Source organism: Hippocampus zosterae, chromosome 20 (assembly GCF_025434085.1).
Source record: "Hippocampus zosterae strain Florida chromosome 20, ASM2543408v3, whole genome shotgun sequence".
NCBI lineage: Eukaryota > Metazoa > Chordata > Actinopteri > Syngnathiformes > Syngnathidae > Hippocampus > Hippocampus zosterae.
This window is the reverse complement of record NC_067470.1, coordinates 8,209,877-8,227,872: the sequence shown is the minus strand read 5'-3', so window position 1 is coordinate 8,227,872 and position 17,996 is coordinate 8,209,877. Positions and strand designations below refer to the sequence as shown.

General features: G+C 41.9%; 4 protein-coding genes and 1 long non-coding RNA gene across 6 annotated transcripts; 3 read left to right on the top strand and 2 right to left on the bottom strand.

Moving 5' to 3' along the window:
• Positions 1-597: 597 nt before the first annotated feature.
• LOC127593475 (GTPase IMAP family member 9) lies at positions 598-4,057 on the bottom strand. 2 transcript variants are annotated; one of them, XM_052054962.1, is made up of 2 exons: positions 3,850-4,057; positions 598-2,855 (listed from the first exon to the last, which is right to left on the bottom strand). In XM_052054962.1, exons 1-2 carry the CDS (start codon positions 3,878-3,880, stop codon positions 2,122-2,124), a joined length of 765 nt encoding a protein of 254 aa, XP_051910922.1. In that variant the 5' UTR covers positions 3,881-4,057; the 3' UTR covers positions 598-2,121. The 2 variants fall into 2 exon arrangements, with proteins under 2 accessions (XP_051910922.1, XP_051910921.1); XM_052054961.1 differs by having other exon boundaries at positions 598-2,858; positions 3,850-4,055.
• Positions 4,058-4,351: 294 nt separating this feature from the next.
• chmp4c (charged multivesicular body protein 4C) lies at positions 4,352-7,445 on the bottom strand. Its single transcript, XM_052054965.1, has 5 exons — positions 7,063-7,445; positions 6,102-6,279; positions 5,746-5,854; positions 5,515-5,650; positions 4,352-4,939 (listed from the first exon to the last, which is right to left on the bottom strand). Exons 1-5 carry the CDS (start codon positions 7,286-7,288, stop codon positions 4,878-4,880), a joined length of 711 nt encoding a protein of 236 aa, XP_051910925.1. The 5' UTR covers positions 7,289-7,445; the 3' UTR covers positions 4,352-4,877.
• Positions 4,939-5,687, top strand: LOC127593478 (uncharacterized). The gene is made up of 2 exons (XR_007960411.1): positions 4,939-5,129; positions 5,276-5,687. It is a non-coding gene; the product is annotated as an uncharacterized LOC127593478 (long non-coding RNA).
• Positions 7,446-7,660: 215 nt separating the features above from the next.
• zfand1 (zinc finger, AN1-type domain 1) lies at positions 7,661-10,455 on the top strand. Its single transcript, XM_052054960.1, has 8 exons — positions 7,661-7,797; positions 8,064-8,106; positions 8,425-8,464; positions 8,580-8,707; positions 8,799-8,890; positions 9,602-9,720; positions 9,796-9,951; positions 10,241-10,455. Exons 1-8 carry the CDS (start codon positions 7,743-7,745, stop codon positions 10,415-10,417), a joined length of 810 nt encoding a protein of 269 aa, XP_051910920.1. The 5' UTR covers positions 7,661-7,742; the 3' UTR covers positions 10,418-10,455.
• An 815-nt stretch (positions 10,456-11,270) lies between these two features.
• Positions 11,271-15,018, top strand: maf1b (MAF1 homolog, negative regulator of RNA polymerase III b). Its single transcript, XM_052054963.1, has 8 exons — positions 11,271-11,848; positions 12,148-12,236; positions 13,263-13,394; positions 13,484-13,646; positions 13,874-13,995; positions 14,272-14,391; positions 14,454-14,555; positions 14,624-15,018. The coding sequence occupies exons 2-8, from the start codon at positions 12,154-12,156 to the stop codon at positions 14,646-14,648; spliced, it is 747 nt and encodes a 248-aa protein (XP_051910923.1). The 5' UTR covers positions 11,271-11,848; positions 12,148-12,153; the 3' UTR covers positions 14,649-15,018.
• Positions 15,019-17,996: the final 2,978 nt, after the last annotated feature.

Here is a 17,996-nt window from a genome sequence, read left to right as displayed (position 1 = left end):
CAACGCTTTTGAGCAGACACGAAAATGTCTGTTTTACAGCTGATGAGTTAGATTGTGAGGAATGTCACCTGATAAGGTTTTTTTTTTTTAAACTAAAGAAAAATCTTGTCAGCAAACATTGTAATACCGTTATGACAGCGGACACAGCTGTGTGGATGGGCTTTTTTTTCTTCTTTTATTGGTTTCTATTGAGGCATCCGGTTTCTGTTGACACACGGCCTGGTTTGGGCGGATTTCATGCAGCCGTCTCCAGCAGAAACTGTTCGCACAATAGTGCGTGCTGTTGAGATGGATGACTTCAGGTTCCAAAGAAAATGTTAGCCGGGCCGCCGTCAAAGCCTTAACTGTGCAGGAAACATTGTAAAAAGAACATTTTGACACTCCGAATTGTCCCCTACGGAAAGTTTAGTAAGACGTTAAAATGTGATAGATAAATTTAAGTATGTTTTCTATCGAACATATTGCGCCCAAACATTACATTTTAAAAAAAATTCTACATGAATAAATGTTTGAAAACAAACAATTCTAAAATGTAACGTAAAAGTTAAATACAACTGAAATGTACTAGACTCGATTAAATGAGACATCGAGACATGGTTACGGGTTCGGAGTTCTTTATATAAGTGCAGAAACATAACAATTTGGTCACTAAAATGGACATTTCCACTCCGCTCATTGTACAAAACTAAACAGCAGGGAATTAAAATACAGTAGTCAGGATAGGCTTGCACATCAATTCACCGATCGTCAAGTCTTCTGATGATGACGAATTGTGTCTCGGGGCAGAATGGAGTCACGACTTGGCTACTGTGGAGGCATCGCACTCGTCAGTCTGCTACAAACCATTTCAATGTTTGTGTGGGGAAAATTATATTTTCGCCATCTGAAACAGTTATTGCATATTTTTTAAAAGCCAATTTCATTCATTCATTCATTTTTTGCCAGGGGTCATAATGTGCCAAACATACAAATAAAAAGGTGGGAGGGGGTGACTGCTATTTCAGAAAATTTGTCATCTTCCATGAGAAACGTCTCAGTCTAAAAAGTTGCCTTGTATAACCCCCCCCCCCCTCCAAAAAAGTAGTAATTTTACAAGGGAGTTGTATTTTTTCCATTCGGGAAGAGAACGCTCAAATAAAAAAATACAAGGATAAAAATAGCAATAGGTACCAAGATCTACCCCGAATTGTGAACATTTCCAGATAATTAACAAGTCCCACCTAAAAACTTTTGCAGAGGTCTACTGCATTACCACTGTAAATTATTTGCAAAAAAAAAAAAATTAATCTTATGGGGGTGGCGGAGGCAAATATTCTGGATTCTTTTTTAAAAGCCCTGCAGTAAATGAGTGTTATGTCAATAAATAAAGTAACATTTCACTCCAGCTGTCAGCCTATGCAACATTCTCGAATCAGTTCTCAAAAACAACATCAGCAGCAACACATCCAGTGCAAAAGTGAACTCAATCTTCCAACGTTTTGATGGTACACGCCTTCGTAGGGCTCATTTAGTTGGGGCCAAAGCCTTTGAAGGCCCCCCACTGACTATTTGTCACACTTCATTCGGTATACCTGTGGTACACCTGTGCTATCTTGCATGTTCCCATGACCAAACCTGGGTCGTTGCGCCACCATCTGGGGGAAGTTGTCATCACTCCTTTGAAAATTTTGACCCCAGAAAGAGCCGTTTTTGGTCCATGTTTTTCCCCCCCAGACAATATTATTAAATAATAGAGAGAATATTGATTGAAATCTTCCAACTCTTATGGCTTTCAAAAAAAAAGGTTTTATCTCTCGAAAAAAAATTGTACTACTAGAAGAATAAATAATCCTATTTCATCGTTTTAAAAATAAGAGTATCCTTTCTGAAGGGGGGGGGGTGGCAAAGCTTAAACTTTATTTTTCCTGATGAACAAAAATGTATTGTATGAAATCCTACTTTTGAGTACACAAAAATAAAGTTATATAACTGTATCATAACTACTCTTTATATGGTGGCTACCTGTGAGGCTCCAAATGTTAGAAACACTTGAGTGCCTTAATTAATCTCAGTGTGTGTGGGGGAGGGGGGCAACTGGGGCCTGGACAATGATGCGGGTCAACCTAAAGTGATGTGGGCACATCACTGCGTCGAAAGGCTGCTGACATTTTTGGCTAAAGTCACCATGTCATTAGCTTTTTCCCCAGCACCAGGTTGCCGTGTGGCGTCCCCGGTCAGGTTCCTGTTCTGATCCAGCGCCGGGGGCTCCTCGGGCAAGAAGTGGCCTCCTTCTTCGGCGACAATCCGGTCCACACGCTCCATCAAGCGTCCCACCTGCGTCTGCTCCTCGAACACGCAGTTGTTGATGAGCATGTAGCGGCGCCGACACTTTTCCAGCACACGCTGCAGGTCGGCACCCTCGCGCCGGATGTAGCGCTCCAGCGAAATGGTCCGCAGCACCTCGGCCCACGTGAACACCACCAGCACATGCCGCCACACCCGCTCCCCGAACAGGCCCACGTGCTCCTCGATTCTGGCGCGGTCCACCTCAGTGAACATGCCCACGGGGATGACGAGCAGGAAGGCGTGCGGGCCCGGAGGACACAGGGTGGCGCCGCGGGCGATCTCTTTCTTATAGGACAGCGGCGTGTCCTGTGATGAATACCAGCCTGGCGTGTCTACCACGGTCACCGGGCGCCCTGCCACCTCCGTGTGCCGAGTCACGCAAAACTCGGCAGCGCGCTCCAGGCGGAACTCCTCGCGGCCCAGGATGGTGTTGGCCGTCAAGCTCTTGCCAGGCCAGCGCCAACCGAGGACCACCAGACGCAGCGGGGACAGACTCGACTTGGGGCCATTACTCTCGCAAGATGTCGACGCTGCTGAAATAAAGTAAAAACACTCGCTTTACACAAAATTGGAAAACATGCTACCGGGCGTTCAATCAGGCCACATTTATTGATTTGCAGAGAAAAAAACAATTTGCATGTGAGGTACAAGTACTGCTTGTGTCCACTTGGAGTCGCAGTCCTCACATTCCACACACTATCTGTGAACTTGAGGGTATGTGGCTGTCTTAGGTGCGGCCGGGCCAGTTAAACGTGAAAATCGGCGAATGAGGGAAGCATTTTTGTTTGCGAAAACAAATTAAGAATGAAGACGTTTCATTGTTAAAACTCCAGTCATCAACTTTTCCGCAATTACGTTTTGAACGTTAACCAATTTTGTACTATTGCGTGTTATTCTTGTAATATTATGACTTGTCAAAATTGAGAATCCTAATTTACGGTGGCAACACTGATTTTATAAGTTTAGATGGAGGTACGGAGTTAACGTACAAACATAATGGTCGTCAAATATTTAAACTCAAAATGGGGACTATTTACAATTCTAAAACATTCGAACAATTCGAACTATTTCGCTTTCCAAATGACGTTCTGTGACGTATAAAGTTGACATTTCCGCCTACTACCATGCTATTAAATGAACTGTACATGAATTTCACACGTTGTAAAAAATATGAAGACGTGAAACGAAACGAATTATCGTTTTTCGTATATGATATGTTCATGGTGCCTTTGTTGTGTTTTTTTAGCGGTCATGGAATGACATACGGAAATGACAGCAACTTCTAGTGTTGTCTGGGAGCTTCACTCCACTTAATGACCAAAATAATGCTCGTAACTAACAAACGCAAGTTAAGATTGGTTAAATTAAGTTACGAAATGTTAAAGAAGCTTCGAGGCGTGTCAGTGTCCATTTGAATGGCATTTAGCTGGAGGGCTAATAATGTTCGCGTTGTAAATTAAACTTCAAGCTGCTGAGGGTTGAAAAGGGGGGAAATAACAGAATGGCTCAAAGTCGCCAACTCACCCGAAGATGGTGTGTTACTGTTAGCTTCCATATCGTTTCGATTTCAGGCTCGATAACTTTTCGATAAAGTTAGCGGTAGTAGTTCGGTTGCGTCGGCAAAACTGCGGAAGCGCTTCTGCTGCTTCCTTTTTGGTGACGTCGCTGTCAAAAACGCACACTTCTGGGCTGGACGAAAAATAAGGGAAAAAATCAAACTTCCCAAAATAAAATAACAATGTTTCTTGAACAAAAATCCTTCCATAAAAAAATTAACTTCTATGAAAGAGCTTCCGGTTTTGGTGACGCTACTACCCAAATTGTGTTTTTTTTTCAAGAAAAAATGAAATCTTTTGAGAACATTTGTTTATTTATTTCGGGAAATTGTCTTCTAAAAATGTCATATTACGTGAATGTTTTTTTTAAATAGGGTTGGTTTACGAGGAGTTTGACGATGTCACTGACAGAATGATGTAGCGTCCCCCCCACACCCACTAGTATATATATAAATTCTAAAAAATGTTAGTACATTTCACGAGTGTTTATTTTTCAAGAAAAAGAATCAATATGTAATTGTCAGAGATTGAGCGTCTTCCTCTGTGAGATCACTATTAATTCGGCCACCTTTATGAAATGAGTTGTAGAAACAAAAATTAATTGGAAATCAATTTTCACATTATATGGATAAAAGGAAAATCAAGTCTTTTTCAAGGAAGGTGTTTTTTTATTATAGTTTAACATATAAGCAAAAATATTTACAATGGAGCAAACAGTTTATCTACAGCTGTGTTACAAGTAGAGTGTAGGTTTTTGCTCAGTGCTGGAAATCCTTCAGAGTTAGTGACTCCACAATTCATATCAAATTTTAAAATGAAGCAGAAAAAAAGTGACAGGAAGCACAGTAACCATTTCCTTCAGTGTAACATGGTGGCTGGCTGCTCAATGAATACATGAGGAACATGTCCCAAAATGGTGCCAATTGCTTCAAAACCCAGGAGAAATTAAAAATGCAAATCTGTCGATGTTTCGCTCCCCTCTCGAAAAAAAATGACTTATGATCCCCACGATGCCAGCATGCGCATGTCGTCCTCATCCTCGCCCCTTCTTCTGGCCGCTGAAAAAACAAAAACGGGAAATAACATTTAGAATGATTACCGCCATATGAATGATTGTACAATTTAATTCAGGAACAAAGTAAGGGAAGTTTCAGTTCATATTTTTTTTCAAAGAAAATAATTTGTTCATGGAAAAAAAAATCAGTCAGACCAAACTAATTACATTTTCAAGGACAAAAAGTCACTTTAGTCAACCTGTCATAGTAATTGTGAACATAGGTTGCTTTTTTTTTTTGAAGAATAATAGTCATGTACAAGAATAAGGTCATATTTCACCTGCTAAAAATATAAAAGAAAAACATTCCAAAATCCCCTTTTATTCCAAGAAAAAAAAGGATTTTTCAAAGAATATGGTCCTTTTGGGTGCCATATAATGTCATGGGAATGTTCTGAAAGCTAAATTGTATACAACTGAAGGGGCAAACGGTCTTATCCAAAAAAAAAGTTTATTTTGGAGAACAAAAAAAGTTTTATATTTTAAAAATGACTATTTTATGAATAATGGTGAAGAATGTTATAGGACACACTTTTACAAATACAGTGTATGTTACTCGAAAATATATCTTGTACATACTTCCGCGCTGAGCTACGCGTCCTGATGGAGCCGAGGGCAGTCTTGAACTGGGCACTGAGGGCAGTCCTCCCATGCTCCTCAGGTTATCATCCATGTCCTCCTGCTCCAGCTCCTCTAGCTCGGCCAGCAGCTCATCCTTATAACAAAATTTGCTCATTTGTTTAGAAATATATATTTTTTAAAAATAATAATAATAACCAGCATTGTGAAGAACCACAGCAAAAAGTATACCTCGTCGTAAGTTTCGCCGTAGGGTCTGGAGATGGCTTCGTTGATCTCGCGGGCCACATCTTGCTGCTCGTTGATGTCTTCCATCAGATCGTCTATCTTGTTTAGATCCCTGAGAAAAGTCAAACATGTTTTTGGTTTTTCAAAATTGGCTGAGCTACCCTGCTGATCATTTGTGTTTTTAGTTACACAGCCACTCCCCACTAAGGTACACATTACTATCATTTCTGAACATCGAGCCAGCGGAATGTCATTCGACAAAATCAGGTGATTTGGTTGAACATTTTGGTCTTTGAATATGCACTGCTTAATTTAGTTTTTGTATCAGTTTGACTGTGAACTTGTTGGTTATTCCTCACATGCTGTCGTGGACCTTCTTCATGGCCTGGGCGGCGTAGCCCATGTTTCTCACCACCTCTGTGTTGGTGTGCGAGTTTTCCAGAGCTTCCCGCTGGAACTCGATGGTGGAAAGCGTGCCGTCGATCTGTGTCAGCTGCTGCTCCAGGCGTTTCTTTCTCTTCAAGGCCTGCAGGGCAGCTAAGAGGTTGTTTGCGGACATTAGCGTCACAACAGAGGAATATGATATGATTCATTCCATGAGGTCATGGGGATGCTATTTTTAATCTGCCGTGCCGTGACAGGCAGTGAGACAAGTTTTCATACGAGTAAAATACACACTGAAACCTTCAACTTTGAAGGGTTGAAACATGTTGATGCTGCCGTCAGCTGCTAACAGCTTTACAATCAGTGAATTAAACATTAATTTTTCTCTACATGGATTTGAGAGCTGACAGTTTTTTGTGTGTGCCAAACTAATATTGTACGAGGATAATTGAACAAACATAATTTACATGTGAAATAAAGAGTTGAATTTTTCAGAAAATGGATGGGTGGATTACTACATTAAACCGATAGAACAATCATATTTCTTCACCAATGTGGCACACTTATTTGAATGCATGCGTTGTTATTTATTTATTTTTTTGTGGCACCATTTACATTTACTGTGTGTGAGTTTATTGGGGGGTATAATGTTTTTGTGGACTTTATTCACGAATGTAAAATTGAATAATGTATCATGTAACTGATTTGTTGGTTTGAATGACATTTAATGTAAAATTCGCTTTTAACATAAATAGAATGAAAAAGGGGAAATTATCCCCTAAGTGAAACGGCTTCTATTTTCCAGGAGGACACACCTGTGGCTCATCCTAAAATGGCGACTCTCAGAACCATTTGATCAGATGTGGGCCCTTTAAAGCGCTGCCTAAAAGACGACGTGACCCTTTGTGTTAGTGATGAGCATACAAACATACATACCCCTCTTATTTCTTGTGCCATGCTTCTTGGCTATCGTGATTTCCTGCTCGATTCTTTTTTCCAGGTAGTCCTGCTTCTTGCTCAACATGTCTTCAGTCTCCCGGAGCTTGTGGATGGCCTCCTGGGGAGAGGGTCCCCCCTTGGACCGGTGGTGGTGTTTGGACTTACTCCCGGATGACGAGCCGGAGCTCGAACTCCCCTTGAAGAATTTCGTGATTTTACTCATTTTGGCCGGGAGTTCCACCGACGGAAAATCAGAAGCAGCGCTCGACGGCGGTATGCGGACGCCGAGCTGTTATGATTGTCAGATGGTTCCAGGGCGTGTGAATGGACGCCGAGCTGTTTTTCCAGCTCGACTGGCTTTTGTGGTTGACAATTCACTTCAGCACACCTTTCCGGGGTTCAGTTACCTGTGTGTGACGTCATCGTGACATGTCCCAGTCCACTTCAGTTGCTCCAATGGAAATATTTGCGCGAATATACTATTTATTTTAAAATAATTTCTCCTATCATGTGGTTTAAAGGTTTGATGATAAATTTTTCACCTCGAAAATAAATTATTACGCCACTACATAAATTGCCGTTACTGAATTTCACTTCCGGGGTAATACTAACTCGACTTTCACTGCCGGGGTCACTTCCTGTTGTCGGTCGTGTTGGAGAAGCTCACAGCTAAGCTAATGGCTGAGTTAGACATCGGAAAGCACTGTCAAATAGATTCTTGTCACCAACAAGGTCTCTGTCGTGTTACTTCTATTGCTCTAAAAAGGATTACTGTGTGGCATGAAACACTAGCCGCGTTTGAGTCCAAATACATGTCAAATTCGCATTTTAGCTCGTTCGTGTAAGCGTGATTTTGCACTCATCTTTGCAATCACAGCTAAAGCAATTATCAGACACATAGGTCGATCGCTAAACGTGTTACATGTTAAACGGTTTTCAAATCATGAGCCTGTTTTTAACTAAGTAAGTAACTAAGACTGTTGCCTTCGTTCATTTAGATTTCCTTCCATTTGTTTGTGATTCCTGCGATGGAGTCTACTGGTAAGAGTCACCACGTTCGCTTTCGTTTTTTTCGTCATTCGAGATTAATTGTTAAGATGATTTGCATTGTACTTGTTGGTTGTTTTTCATATACTTACTTGGTTAAGTCCCATTTTTAGACTAAAGGTACCATTTTTCTAATGACCAGTAAGAAGTAAATATTTTCCACCCCATTTTATTTGCATAAGGGCATTGTCGTTTAGGTTTCCTATGCACAAAGAGGCAAAATTTGATTCAACATGAGAACTTCGTGAGGGAGGAAAAAAAATATTTTCAGGGCATATTGTGTATGATGCAACCCCTTTTTGTATTTTGCAGCCTAGAACACAGAAGCAGAGAGGCTCACTCATGCTCACAGGTAAACAGCACTTGATAAGTTTGCCAGTGAAGAAGAAAAGACCAGCTTTCTTGTCACGTACATACTTGTCATGCCTTTTTGGGGGGTAATGACAATTCTTGAAATTACATCTCAGGAGCCTGTGAGGAGGAACCCCCAACCTATGGGCGGCACCACAAGTCATCTATGCTCCTTCGAAGACTGCAAGGGGAAAGAACTGCTGCCTGTTATCTGCCCACAGTGTGAGAAGTGCTTCTGTTTGGTGTAGGTTTACACTTTTAACTCAAATTTCACTCCCATTTACAATTTAGTTTTTAAGATGACTATGTGGCTTTTTTCTCCCCGCCGCATGCAGCCATCGTCATCAAGATGATCACAAGTGTGAGAAGCTGGAGGTCCAAAAGCCACGCATGGCAGCCACCAAGGAGCTGGTGCAAAGGATTGTGGGTCAGTTGTAATCAGGATAAGTAACCGATGGGTGGTATTCCCTGCTGTTCACCTTTTGCCCACATGGGGTCAGTATTGTACAAAGTGTTGTGTTGCATAAGACAGGGTTTGCGAAAGAGTGTATAAGGAAAACATGTCACAAAGGTGTATTGTACATCTACTGGAATTAATGGTGTAACTGTTGGTTAACAGGGGGGGGGGGTGTTGGAAGGGGAGCGTCAACAAACAAAAGTTCAATTGCCATGAGTCAACCATTGGTGATTATCATGACCTGGATTTAGTCGAGATTGAATTTGAAAAAAAAACATTTTTAGCAACCACCTTAGTCATTTCTATTGCTATGGTGACAGTAAGTTCAACATGACTCGGGCAACTATACTAATAGGCTAAATATCCAATAAAACTGCTGTGGTCAGTATTTCTGAAGATTGTCTTGTTCTCTTATTAGCCATCTCCACATGATGTTCTAAAATTGATGCACAGAATGTCTGGGGAAGGCCTTCATCAGTTCCACTGTCATCTGAAAAAAATAGCTTGTTTGTCTTGTGGGAGTGACAAAACTGTTTTGGGCGAACAATTTGAAAACACAATTTGTACAAGGCTGCATAAAGCCGGACGGTTGCTTGGTTGTGTAGTAAATTATTTTCGGACAAATTCGGTGAACTTGGAATTCAATGCCAATGTAATACATTTCCACTCTTGTCAATTTAGAGTCAAAGGACGGTTCCAAAATCAAAGGGCGTAAAGGGGCGAAGAACAGCGCCACGGCAGCCAAGGTAGCGCTGATGAAACTGAAGCTTCACGCTGCAGGAGACAAAGGTTTACCTCAGGTACTTTTGAGGCCTTATTTCACTATCGCTGTCGCTTTGTATATTGCTCATGTTCTGCTCCACGCCTTCTTTTAGGCAGAAAGAACCTACTTTCAAGTGTATCTTCCAAAAGGGAGTCAGGCGACCAGTCAGCCCATGTTCTTTTGCTCCAAATGGAGCGTGGGCAAGGTGGTGGATTCCGCGGCCTCACTCGCTTCCCTCAAGAACAACAACAATGTGCTCGCAGCCAAGGTCAGCTAACTCAGTACTTGCTTTCTTGACCTGAATAAACAGATGTTTTATTCAGAGCCATGGGACTGAGTAACAGTCAGTTAAAGTTTGTCCACAATATTTGATATTTTCTCAGACAGAACAACACGTTTTCGTACTTCCTGTCATCAATGTTAAGACTGTTGCAAGCATGAAGCATATTCACAGGACGGCTGATTGTCCTCTCATGCTCTAGTCCCTACTAGTAATCTGATACTTAGACTTGCTATTTAGTATCTCAAACTACCATACTTTTTCCCCCCCCCCCTAGAAGTTGCGCCTCTGTCATCCCGAGACAGGGAAGTCTTTGCGAATGGACGACAGCCTCCACACACTTCTGACCAGCCCGGAAGACCCCTTGCACAATGGAGGTAATGTGATCCTTGAGTACCTGGACAACGACAGCACGGGCGTGGAGGATGTTTCAAACTATATTACTCTCAGATGACTGTTCAGGACACAATAAAATGGACGTTTGAATATGAATGTGTGCACCAGCGTTGCGAACGGGAACCTCGGGAGTAGGGCTTGGAAATACGTAGGGTGTGGTGATCTGCATTGTGATGCATTATGGGGGAATTTATATTGTTGCACTCGCAAAATTTGGCATACTTAATGATAGTTTTGACATTAAAAAATATTTATTATTATTATTATTATTAAAATATATATTGACCCATATTCACCCAACTGAGATGTTTGAATATTAATGACTGGGTTTTCATGTTTTTTTTGGGGGGGGTTGGCTTTAAAATTTCAGAAAAAATATATATATATATATACTGTACATAAATGCATACAATTTCCATTTTAAAAGGCCAGCCTATTCTAGACCCATTTTTACCCTAAGTCTTGGAAAAATTGGGAAAAAAAGAATCTGGGGTTGAACGTCTGGAGTGTGAAAAGACAAAGAAAGTCTTTGGGAGTGAATGAGTTAATATCAATGTTTCTATATTCTGATACATTTCCGATGGAATTTGATAAGATAACTTTATTAGTACAACAAATGTCGGAATTTGCGTCGCTTCGCTTGCGAATAAATGAAATAATTTGGCTTTGTGATCTGTGTAATCTTCATTGTTATGCTATTTCCTTATCTCGAAATCACTACTCTGGGCATGACTCAAAAAAAAAAAGTTAACCCAGCCACCGCATACGATTGACATACACCCCGGCCAATCACGAGGCATATACTAAGATAATTGTGACCAATTGCGTGCACCCTTGTATGATCGACACATAAAATAGCCAATCGCAACACAGATGTGACGTCAGTGGGATTTATATAATTAAAAAGGGGGCTTGTCTCCATCAGACAGTCGTCGTTGTTGTTCGTAAACAGGAGGAAGCAGTGGATTTTTGTTGACGTTTCCTAAAATATTTGGCTGGATTCTAAAGGCGTTTACGTCGCTTCTCTTTTACCGTCCTACTGATCGGTCGCTTTGACAACAGCGACTTGATCCACCACGAAAAGAAATCCTTTGTTTTTTTTCGTGCCGTTAGGTCGAAAGTGATGCAGCTGCAGACGGACCCCGATATGCGCAAACAGTCACTCGATGTAATCTCGTCGCATTTAATCGGAAAGAGTAGCTTTTCTATAAACCGAACGAGTCTCGAAGTGGCGCATTCTCGACCGAGTGCTTGTAAAAGATGTTTGAACGCGCACTAATTGCTCCACTCTAAATAGGGAAGCAAGAAGACGGTGGGGTAAAAAAAATCACAATAATAATAGCAAGCTGATCGAGCTGCGAATATTAGCTTGGAGGTGACCTGAGCGACAAACGCCATAAAAAATTCAAGAGCTGAGAAGACTCAAGAGTGAGATCAGCGACTTGTGTGGAACGGCTAATCGGCTTTCTCGTCGAGGAATATCGATTCGGTAAGTGATTTCGAGGTGGAAATAGTAACGATAAATTAAAACAGGAAGACGATCGAAAATAGTGTGGGGGAGGGGCCGCTAGAAAATGGCGGTCGTTGTCCAATATGTCCTCAAGATGGCGATGCGCTCACTCTTCGTCGTCCTTGTTTTGCTCTCAGTAAATAAGCTGGCAAACGCCCACTTTTTCGAGCTAAATGCTGATTTGTGCTGTTCTTGCACACTGTTCGTTTAAATTAAACTGCATGTTATTCTTTAGGTTGTATACAATGTAAACACGATTTTTGTGTGTGTCCTCATAGAAGGCGATGAAGTTGTTGGAAAACTCGCTTTTCGAGGCACTCAGCTCAAGGCTGTGTGCTGAAACGGGAGAGTCTCGTATCCTTGGGAGGTGAGTTGTTTTGATTTTAAACAAACGAGTCTCTTGAAATGTGTTTTAATTAATTTGTTATTGGCATGTAAGATTAAATCAAATAAACAAACCATTAATAGATGTCAAACTAAAAAAGAAACTGTCGTGAGAAATTATTGGAAATCTTTTCGATATATTTGCCCCGGCCTGAGTTAATGTAAAATGGGACATTTGTGACCTCATGTGACAGGGCGAGCGAAGCTGATAAACGGGGGCAGTGGAGCAAGCAGCTCAGTGCTGTTACTCAATGATAAACTTGGAGCACAACGCAGATGTCAACAGTGTATGTTTCCACCCTCGAGTATGCATTGTGCTTATGTAAGAACTCGACCGGCCCGTGGTTACAATTACGTGGCATATTATTTACATGCGAACACTGGCTATTTTTATTATTGCCGTATGTTTTAGCATGTACACACGCATTGTATCTTGTAGTTGTGCACAGTTTAGTAAAAACTTGCTGACGTTGAGGCCGCTTAGCAGATTAGCAAGGTGGGAAGAAAGTACTCCAGCGCTGGATGGATTAACCGAATAATTGATCATTGTGCCAACCTGCTGCTGGTTGAGTTCGCTGTCAAAGCATAAATAAATAAATTGGAGCTCGCGTCTGTCAAACTCCGAAATAGTGTCACTTGTTTGTCAAGGCACCATTGTTGGTTCTAAATTCTAAGTCGTTTTGGAGCGTACCACTTTTGGAGTGTCGGCTCAAGTGTGTATAGGATGTTTGTTGACATCAGCTGTGTTTATGTGAGGGGCTTGGGTGTTTTGGTCAGCTGTGTCCGTGTCGACTGAAACAAGCGTCTTGCTCTTGCGTAACTGCCGTATCACATTTCAACAGCGCCTGACTCGGAAAAAAAAAGCACAGTGTGTAGCAACTTGTTCTTGTCACGTTATCCTGACTAAAACCACAAGAAGACTTTGGGCGGCCATTTTCTCCAGTGTTCTGTTTGTACTTGGCACTCCTTGTTCAGGCTTGTTTTTGTTTTTTCTGATGTTCGCCAACAGGATCGAGAGCTACTCGTGCAAGATGGCGGGTGACGACAAGCACATGTTCAAGCAGTTCTGCCAGGACGGCGAGCCGCACATCCTGGAGGCTCTGTCCCCGCCGCAATCTGCCAGCGCTGCAAGTCCCGAGCTGTAAGTTGGCATTGTCCCCACCCCCCCCAATCTCATAAAACAACCGCCATACATTGCATGACCAAAAATGTCTCCCTCCCATCCTTCAGGCTGGCCAAGAGCGCTGAGGACCCAGAGAGCCCCCTGAGCGACAAGTGCTGCAGGAAGACCATCTTCTATCTCATCACCACGCTCAATGAATCCTTCAGGCCAGACTACGACTTCAGTGCGGCGCGGGCACACGAGTTCAGCCGGGAGCCAAGTCTCAACTGGGTCAGTGCAATTTCGGTTGCAATCATTTCAACCAAACACCACCAGAGGGCGCCAAAGTAACAGATTTCTTTGCTTTGGCTGACCAGAGCATCTGGTCTGATCACAAATAGATTGAATTTTTAATGAGTGATAGAAGTTAGGTGAGCGCCTCAAACTTTGCCAATATTGAGAGTTTCGCCCCCCCCCCCCCAAAGCCACAAATAAATGAAATGTTTTACGGTTGTCAGGTGGCGAACGCAGTCAACAGCAGCTTGTTCTCAGCCGTGGGGGAAGGATTCAACTCTTTGGGACCCGAGTTGTGGAACGCCATCGACCAGGAGATCAACCTGCCCGCATGTGACATCTACAGGTAACTCATCCAAACTCAGGGTAAGGATTTTAAAATTGGGGTTAGAGTTTCAAATTAAGGTTCGAAATAAGGGTTACAGTTTTGAATTCGGGTTAGGGTTTCTCAGTAGGGTTTTAAACAAGGATTTGAGTTTCAACGTCCAATTTTAAAATGGGGTCAGAGAGTGGGGTTTTAAACGAGCTTTGCTGTTGCAGCTGAGTGTGACGAACTGTCTCCCTCTGGTGGCTGTAATGGATATTACTCACTGTGTTGACGCCCATTCCCCCACTCTTTCAGCTACAATCCTGATCTGGACTCGGATCCTTTCGGAGAGGAGGGCAGCCTCTGGTCATTTAACTATTTCTTCTACAACAAGAAGCTGAAGAGGATCGTTTTCCTCACGTGTCGCTACGTCAGGTAAGCGCTATTTTGCTTTTGACGCCACGCACCTCCGTCAACTCCCCCTTTGTCGTCGCCAGTGTCCTAAGCGGCTACGGAGGAGATGGCCTGGACAGCGACGAGCTGGACATGGAGCTGGATGAGGATGAAGAAGAGGAGCTGGCTGGCTTCACAGAGGACAGGTGAGCTCACTTGGGTCTGTCTATACCATCTTGGGAAGATGTCAACGTTTACTGTTTTGTTTTTGCAGGTGCTCCAGAGTTGTGTGCGTCTGAAGTTTCACCGTCCGCTCCCATCGTGTTTTCCACCCAAAGCAGTTTTCATGCATTTTGTAGGACTAAATGCATGTTTTTAGGCTTTTGTTGTGAAACAGGTGAAAGGCAACAACAAAAAAGGCCGTTTTCTGGGCGAGAACGTTTTGAGCAATTAACTTTTATGAAAACTTCATTTCCTCTTCACTGCTGCTTTTGACGTCGCACATTTTCCCTTGTTTGTCTCATATTCGTGTTTTTCTACATTTGTGTGCACCTAATTTTCATGCAGTTTGAATGTAGTGTACCCAAGCTACATAATGATGTATATCGGTGCTTTCTTTGCTGTCTTCTACAATATTGCTAATGTGAATAAACATCTTTGGTGATTGTGTTTTTGTTTGTTTTTTTAATTGTCTTGGTCACACTTGGTGTCACTTACTGTTAAGTACCATCAAAACCTTTATCTCCCGGTGTATATTGGTTGAGGAAGCACACGGGTGCACACTGCATTGGAAAGTCAACACACGACCGAACACGTTTTTTGCCCCGAAAAAAACGACCATGTATAGCAAGGCGTTTTTGACCGGAAAAAAACGACCATGTATAGTAAGGCGTTTTTAGCACCGACACAAAACGGCCATGTATAACAAGGCGTTTTTAGCCGAAAAAAACAACCATGTATAGTAAGGCGTTTTTAGCCGAAAAAAAACGACCATGTATAGTAAGCCGTTTTTGAATGAAAAAAACGACCATGTATAGTGAGGCGTTTTTAGCCGGAAAAAACGACCATGTATAGTGAGGCGTTTTTAGCCGGAAAAAACGAGCATGTATAGTAAGGCGTTTTTAGGCCCCCAAAAAAACCGACCATGTATAGTAAGGCGTTTTTAGCCGAAAAAAACGACCATGTATAGCAGTGGTCACCAACATGGTGCCCGCGGGCACCAGGTAGCCCATGAAGACCACTTGAGTAGCCCGCCAGTGCCTGGACATTGTGATTTGCTAGTAGAAATTATGATTTAAAAATGCAAACATTGGCAGTACTGTGAGACATTTCGAAACACGATCAAAGTCTGACAATTTAAATCATCAAGTATTAAAAATAACCCATCCTCATATTATTGAAGGTATTTTGGACAAATATGTTATTTCAGACGTGTATCAATTTGGTAGCCCTTCACACAATCGGTACACATGAAGTTGCTCTCACCCTCAAAAATGTTGGTGACACCTGATGTATAGTAAGGCGTTTTTGACCGAAAAAAACGACCATGTATAGTAAGGTGTTTTTAGCCCCCCACAAAACGACCATGTATAGTAAGGTGTTTTTAGCCGAAAAAAACGACCATGTATAGTAAGGCGTTTTTAGCCCCCCACAAAACGACCATGTATAGCAAGGCGTTTTTGACCGAAAAAAACGACCATGTATAGTAAGGCGTTTTTAGCACCGACACAAAACGGCCATGTATAACAAGGCGTTTTTAGCCGAAAAAAACGACCATGTATAGCAAGGCGTTTTTAGCCGAAAAAAACGACCATGTATAGCAAGGCGTTTTTAGCCGAAAAAAACAACCATGTATAGTAAGGCGTTTTTAGCCGAAAAAAACGACCATGTATAGCAAGGCATTTTTATCCGAAAAAAACAACCATGTATAGTAAGGCGTTTTTAGCCGAAAAAAAACCGACCATGTATAGTAAGGCGTTTTTGACCGAAAAAAACGACCATGTATAGTAAGGCGTTTTGAGCCGAAAAAAACAACCATGTATAGTAAGGCGTTTTAGCCGAAAAAAAACCGACCATGTATAGTAAGGCGTTTTTGACCGAAAAAAACGACCATGTATAGTGAGGCGTTTTTAGCCGGAAAAAACGACCATGTATAGTAAGGTGTTTTTGACCGAAAAAAACGACCATGTATAGTGAGGCGTTTTTAGCCGGAAAAAACGAGCATGTATAGTAAGGCGTTTTTAGGCCCCCCCAAAAAAACGACCATGTATAGTAAGGCGTTTTTAGCACAGACACAAAACGGCCATGTATAACAAGGCGTTTTTGACCGAAAAAAACGACCATGTATAGTGAGGCGTTTTTAGCCGGAAAAAACGACCATGTATAGTGAGGCGTTTTTAGCCGGAAAAAACGAGCATGTATAGTAAGGCGTTTTTAGGCCCCCCAAAAAAAGCGACCATGTATAGTAAGGCGTTTTTAGCCGAAAAAACGACCATGTATAGTAAGGCGTTTTTAGCCGAAAAAAACGACCATGTATAGTAAGGCGTTTTTAGGCCCCCACAAAACGACCATGTATAGTAAGGCGTTTTTAGCCGAAAAAAACGACCATGTATAGCAAGGCGTTTTTAGCCGAAAAAAACAACCATGTATAGTAAGGCGTTTTTAGCCGAAAAAAACGACCATGTATAGCAAGGCGTTTTTAGCCGAAAAAAACAACCATGTATAGTAAGGCGTTTTTAGCCGAAAAAAAACCGACCATGTATAGTAAGGCGTTTTTGACCGAAAAAAACGACCATGTATAGTAAGGCGTTTTGAGCCGAAAAAAACAACCATGTATAGTAAGGCGTTTTAGCCGAAAAAAAACCGACCATGTATAGTAAGGCGTTTTTGACCGAAAAAAACGACCATGTATAGTGAGGCGTTTTTAGCCGGAAAAAACGACCATGTATAGTAAGGTGTTTTTGACCGAAAAAAACGACCATGTATAGTGAGGCGTTTTTAGCCGGAAAAAACGAGCATGTATAGTAAGGCGTTTTTAGGCCCCCCCAAAAAAACGACCATGTATAGTAAGGCGTTTTTAGCACAGACACAAAACGGCCATGTATAACAAGGCGTTTTTGACCGAAAAAAACGACCATGTATAGTGAGGCGTTTTTAGCCGGAAAAAACGACCATGTATAGTGAGGCGTTTTTAGCCGGAAAAAACGAGCATGTATAGTAAGGCGTTTTTAGGCCCCCCAAAAAAAGCGACCATGTATAGTAAGGCGTTTTTAGCCGAAAAAAACGACCATGTATAGTAAGGCGTTTTTAGCCGAAAAAAACGACCATGTATAGTAAGGCGTTTTTAGGCCCCCACAAAACGACCATGTATAGTAAGGCGTTTTTAGCCGAAAAAAACGACCATGTATAGCAAGGCGTTTTTAGCCGAAAAAAAACGACCATGTATAGTAAGGCGTTTTTGACCGAAAAAAACGACCATGTATAGTAAGGCGTTTTTAGCCGAAAAAAACAACCATGTATAGTAAGGCGTTTTTAGCCGAAAAAAAAACGACCATGTATAGTAAGGCGTTTTTGACCGAAAAAAACGACCATGTATAGTGAGGCGTTTTTAGCCGGAAAAAACGACCATGTATAGTAAGGTGTTTTTG

What these genes read in the sequence shown, in the direction of transcription:
- LOC127593475 (XM_052054961.1), bottom strand. Translation starts at nt 3,880, where the DNA reads ATGGAAGCTAACAGTAACACACCATCTTCGG. An exon ending in CAGTAACACACCATCTTCGG is followed by an intron (nt 2,859 to 3,849) that starts GTGAGTTGGCGA and finishes ACTTTATTTCAG; the next exon opens with CAGCGTCGACATCTTGCGAG.
- chmp4c (XM_052054965.1), bottom strand. Translation starts at nt 7,288, where the DNA reads ATGAGTAAAATCACGAAATTCTTCAAGGGGAGTTCGAGCTCCGGCTCG. An exon ending in AAGAAGGTCCACGACAGCAT is followed by an intron (nt 5,855 to 6,101) that starts GTGAGGAATAAC and finishes GACTTTTCTCAG; the next exon opens with GGATCTAAACAAGATAGACG. An exon ending in ACGCGTAGCTCAGCGCGGAA is followed by an intron (nt 4,940 to 5,514) that starts GTATGTACAAGA and finishes TTGTTTTTTCAG; the next exon opens with CGGCCAGAAGAAGGGGCGAG.
- zfand1 (XM_052054960.1), top strand. Translation starts at nt 7,743, where the DNA reads ATGGCTGAGTTAGACATCGGAAAGCACTGTCAAATAGATTCTTGTCAC. An exon ending in GAGAAGTGCTTCTGTTTGGT is followed by an intron (nt 8,708 to 8,798) that starts GTAGGTTTACAC and finishes CGCCGCATGCAG; the next exon opens with CCATCGTCATCAAGATGATC. An exon ending in ACAATGTGCTCGCAGCCAAG is followed by an intron (nt 9,952 to 10,240) that starts GTCAGCTAACTC and finishes CCCCCCCCCTAG; the next exon opens with AAGTTGCGCCTCTGTCATCC.
- maf1b (XM_052054963.1), top strand. Translation starts at nt 12,154, where the DNA reads ATGAAGTTGTTGGAAAACTCGCTTTTCGAGGCACTCAGCTCAAGGCTG. An exon ending in GAGTCTCGTATCCTTGGGAG is followed by an intron (nt 12,237 to 13,262) that starts GTGAGTTGTTTT and finishes GTTCGCCAACAG; the next exon opens with GATCGAGAGCTACTCGTGCA. An exon ending in GGGAGCCAAGTCTCAACTGG is followed by an intron (nt 13,647 to 13,873) that starts GTCAGTGCAATT and finishes TACGGTTGTCAG; the next exon opens with GTGGCGAACGCAGTCAACAG.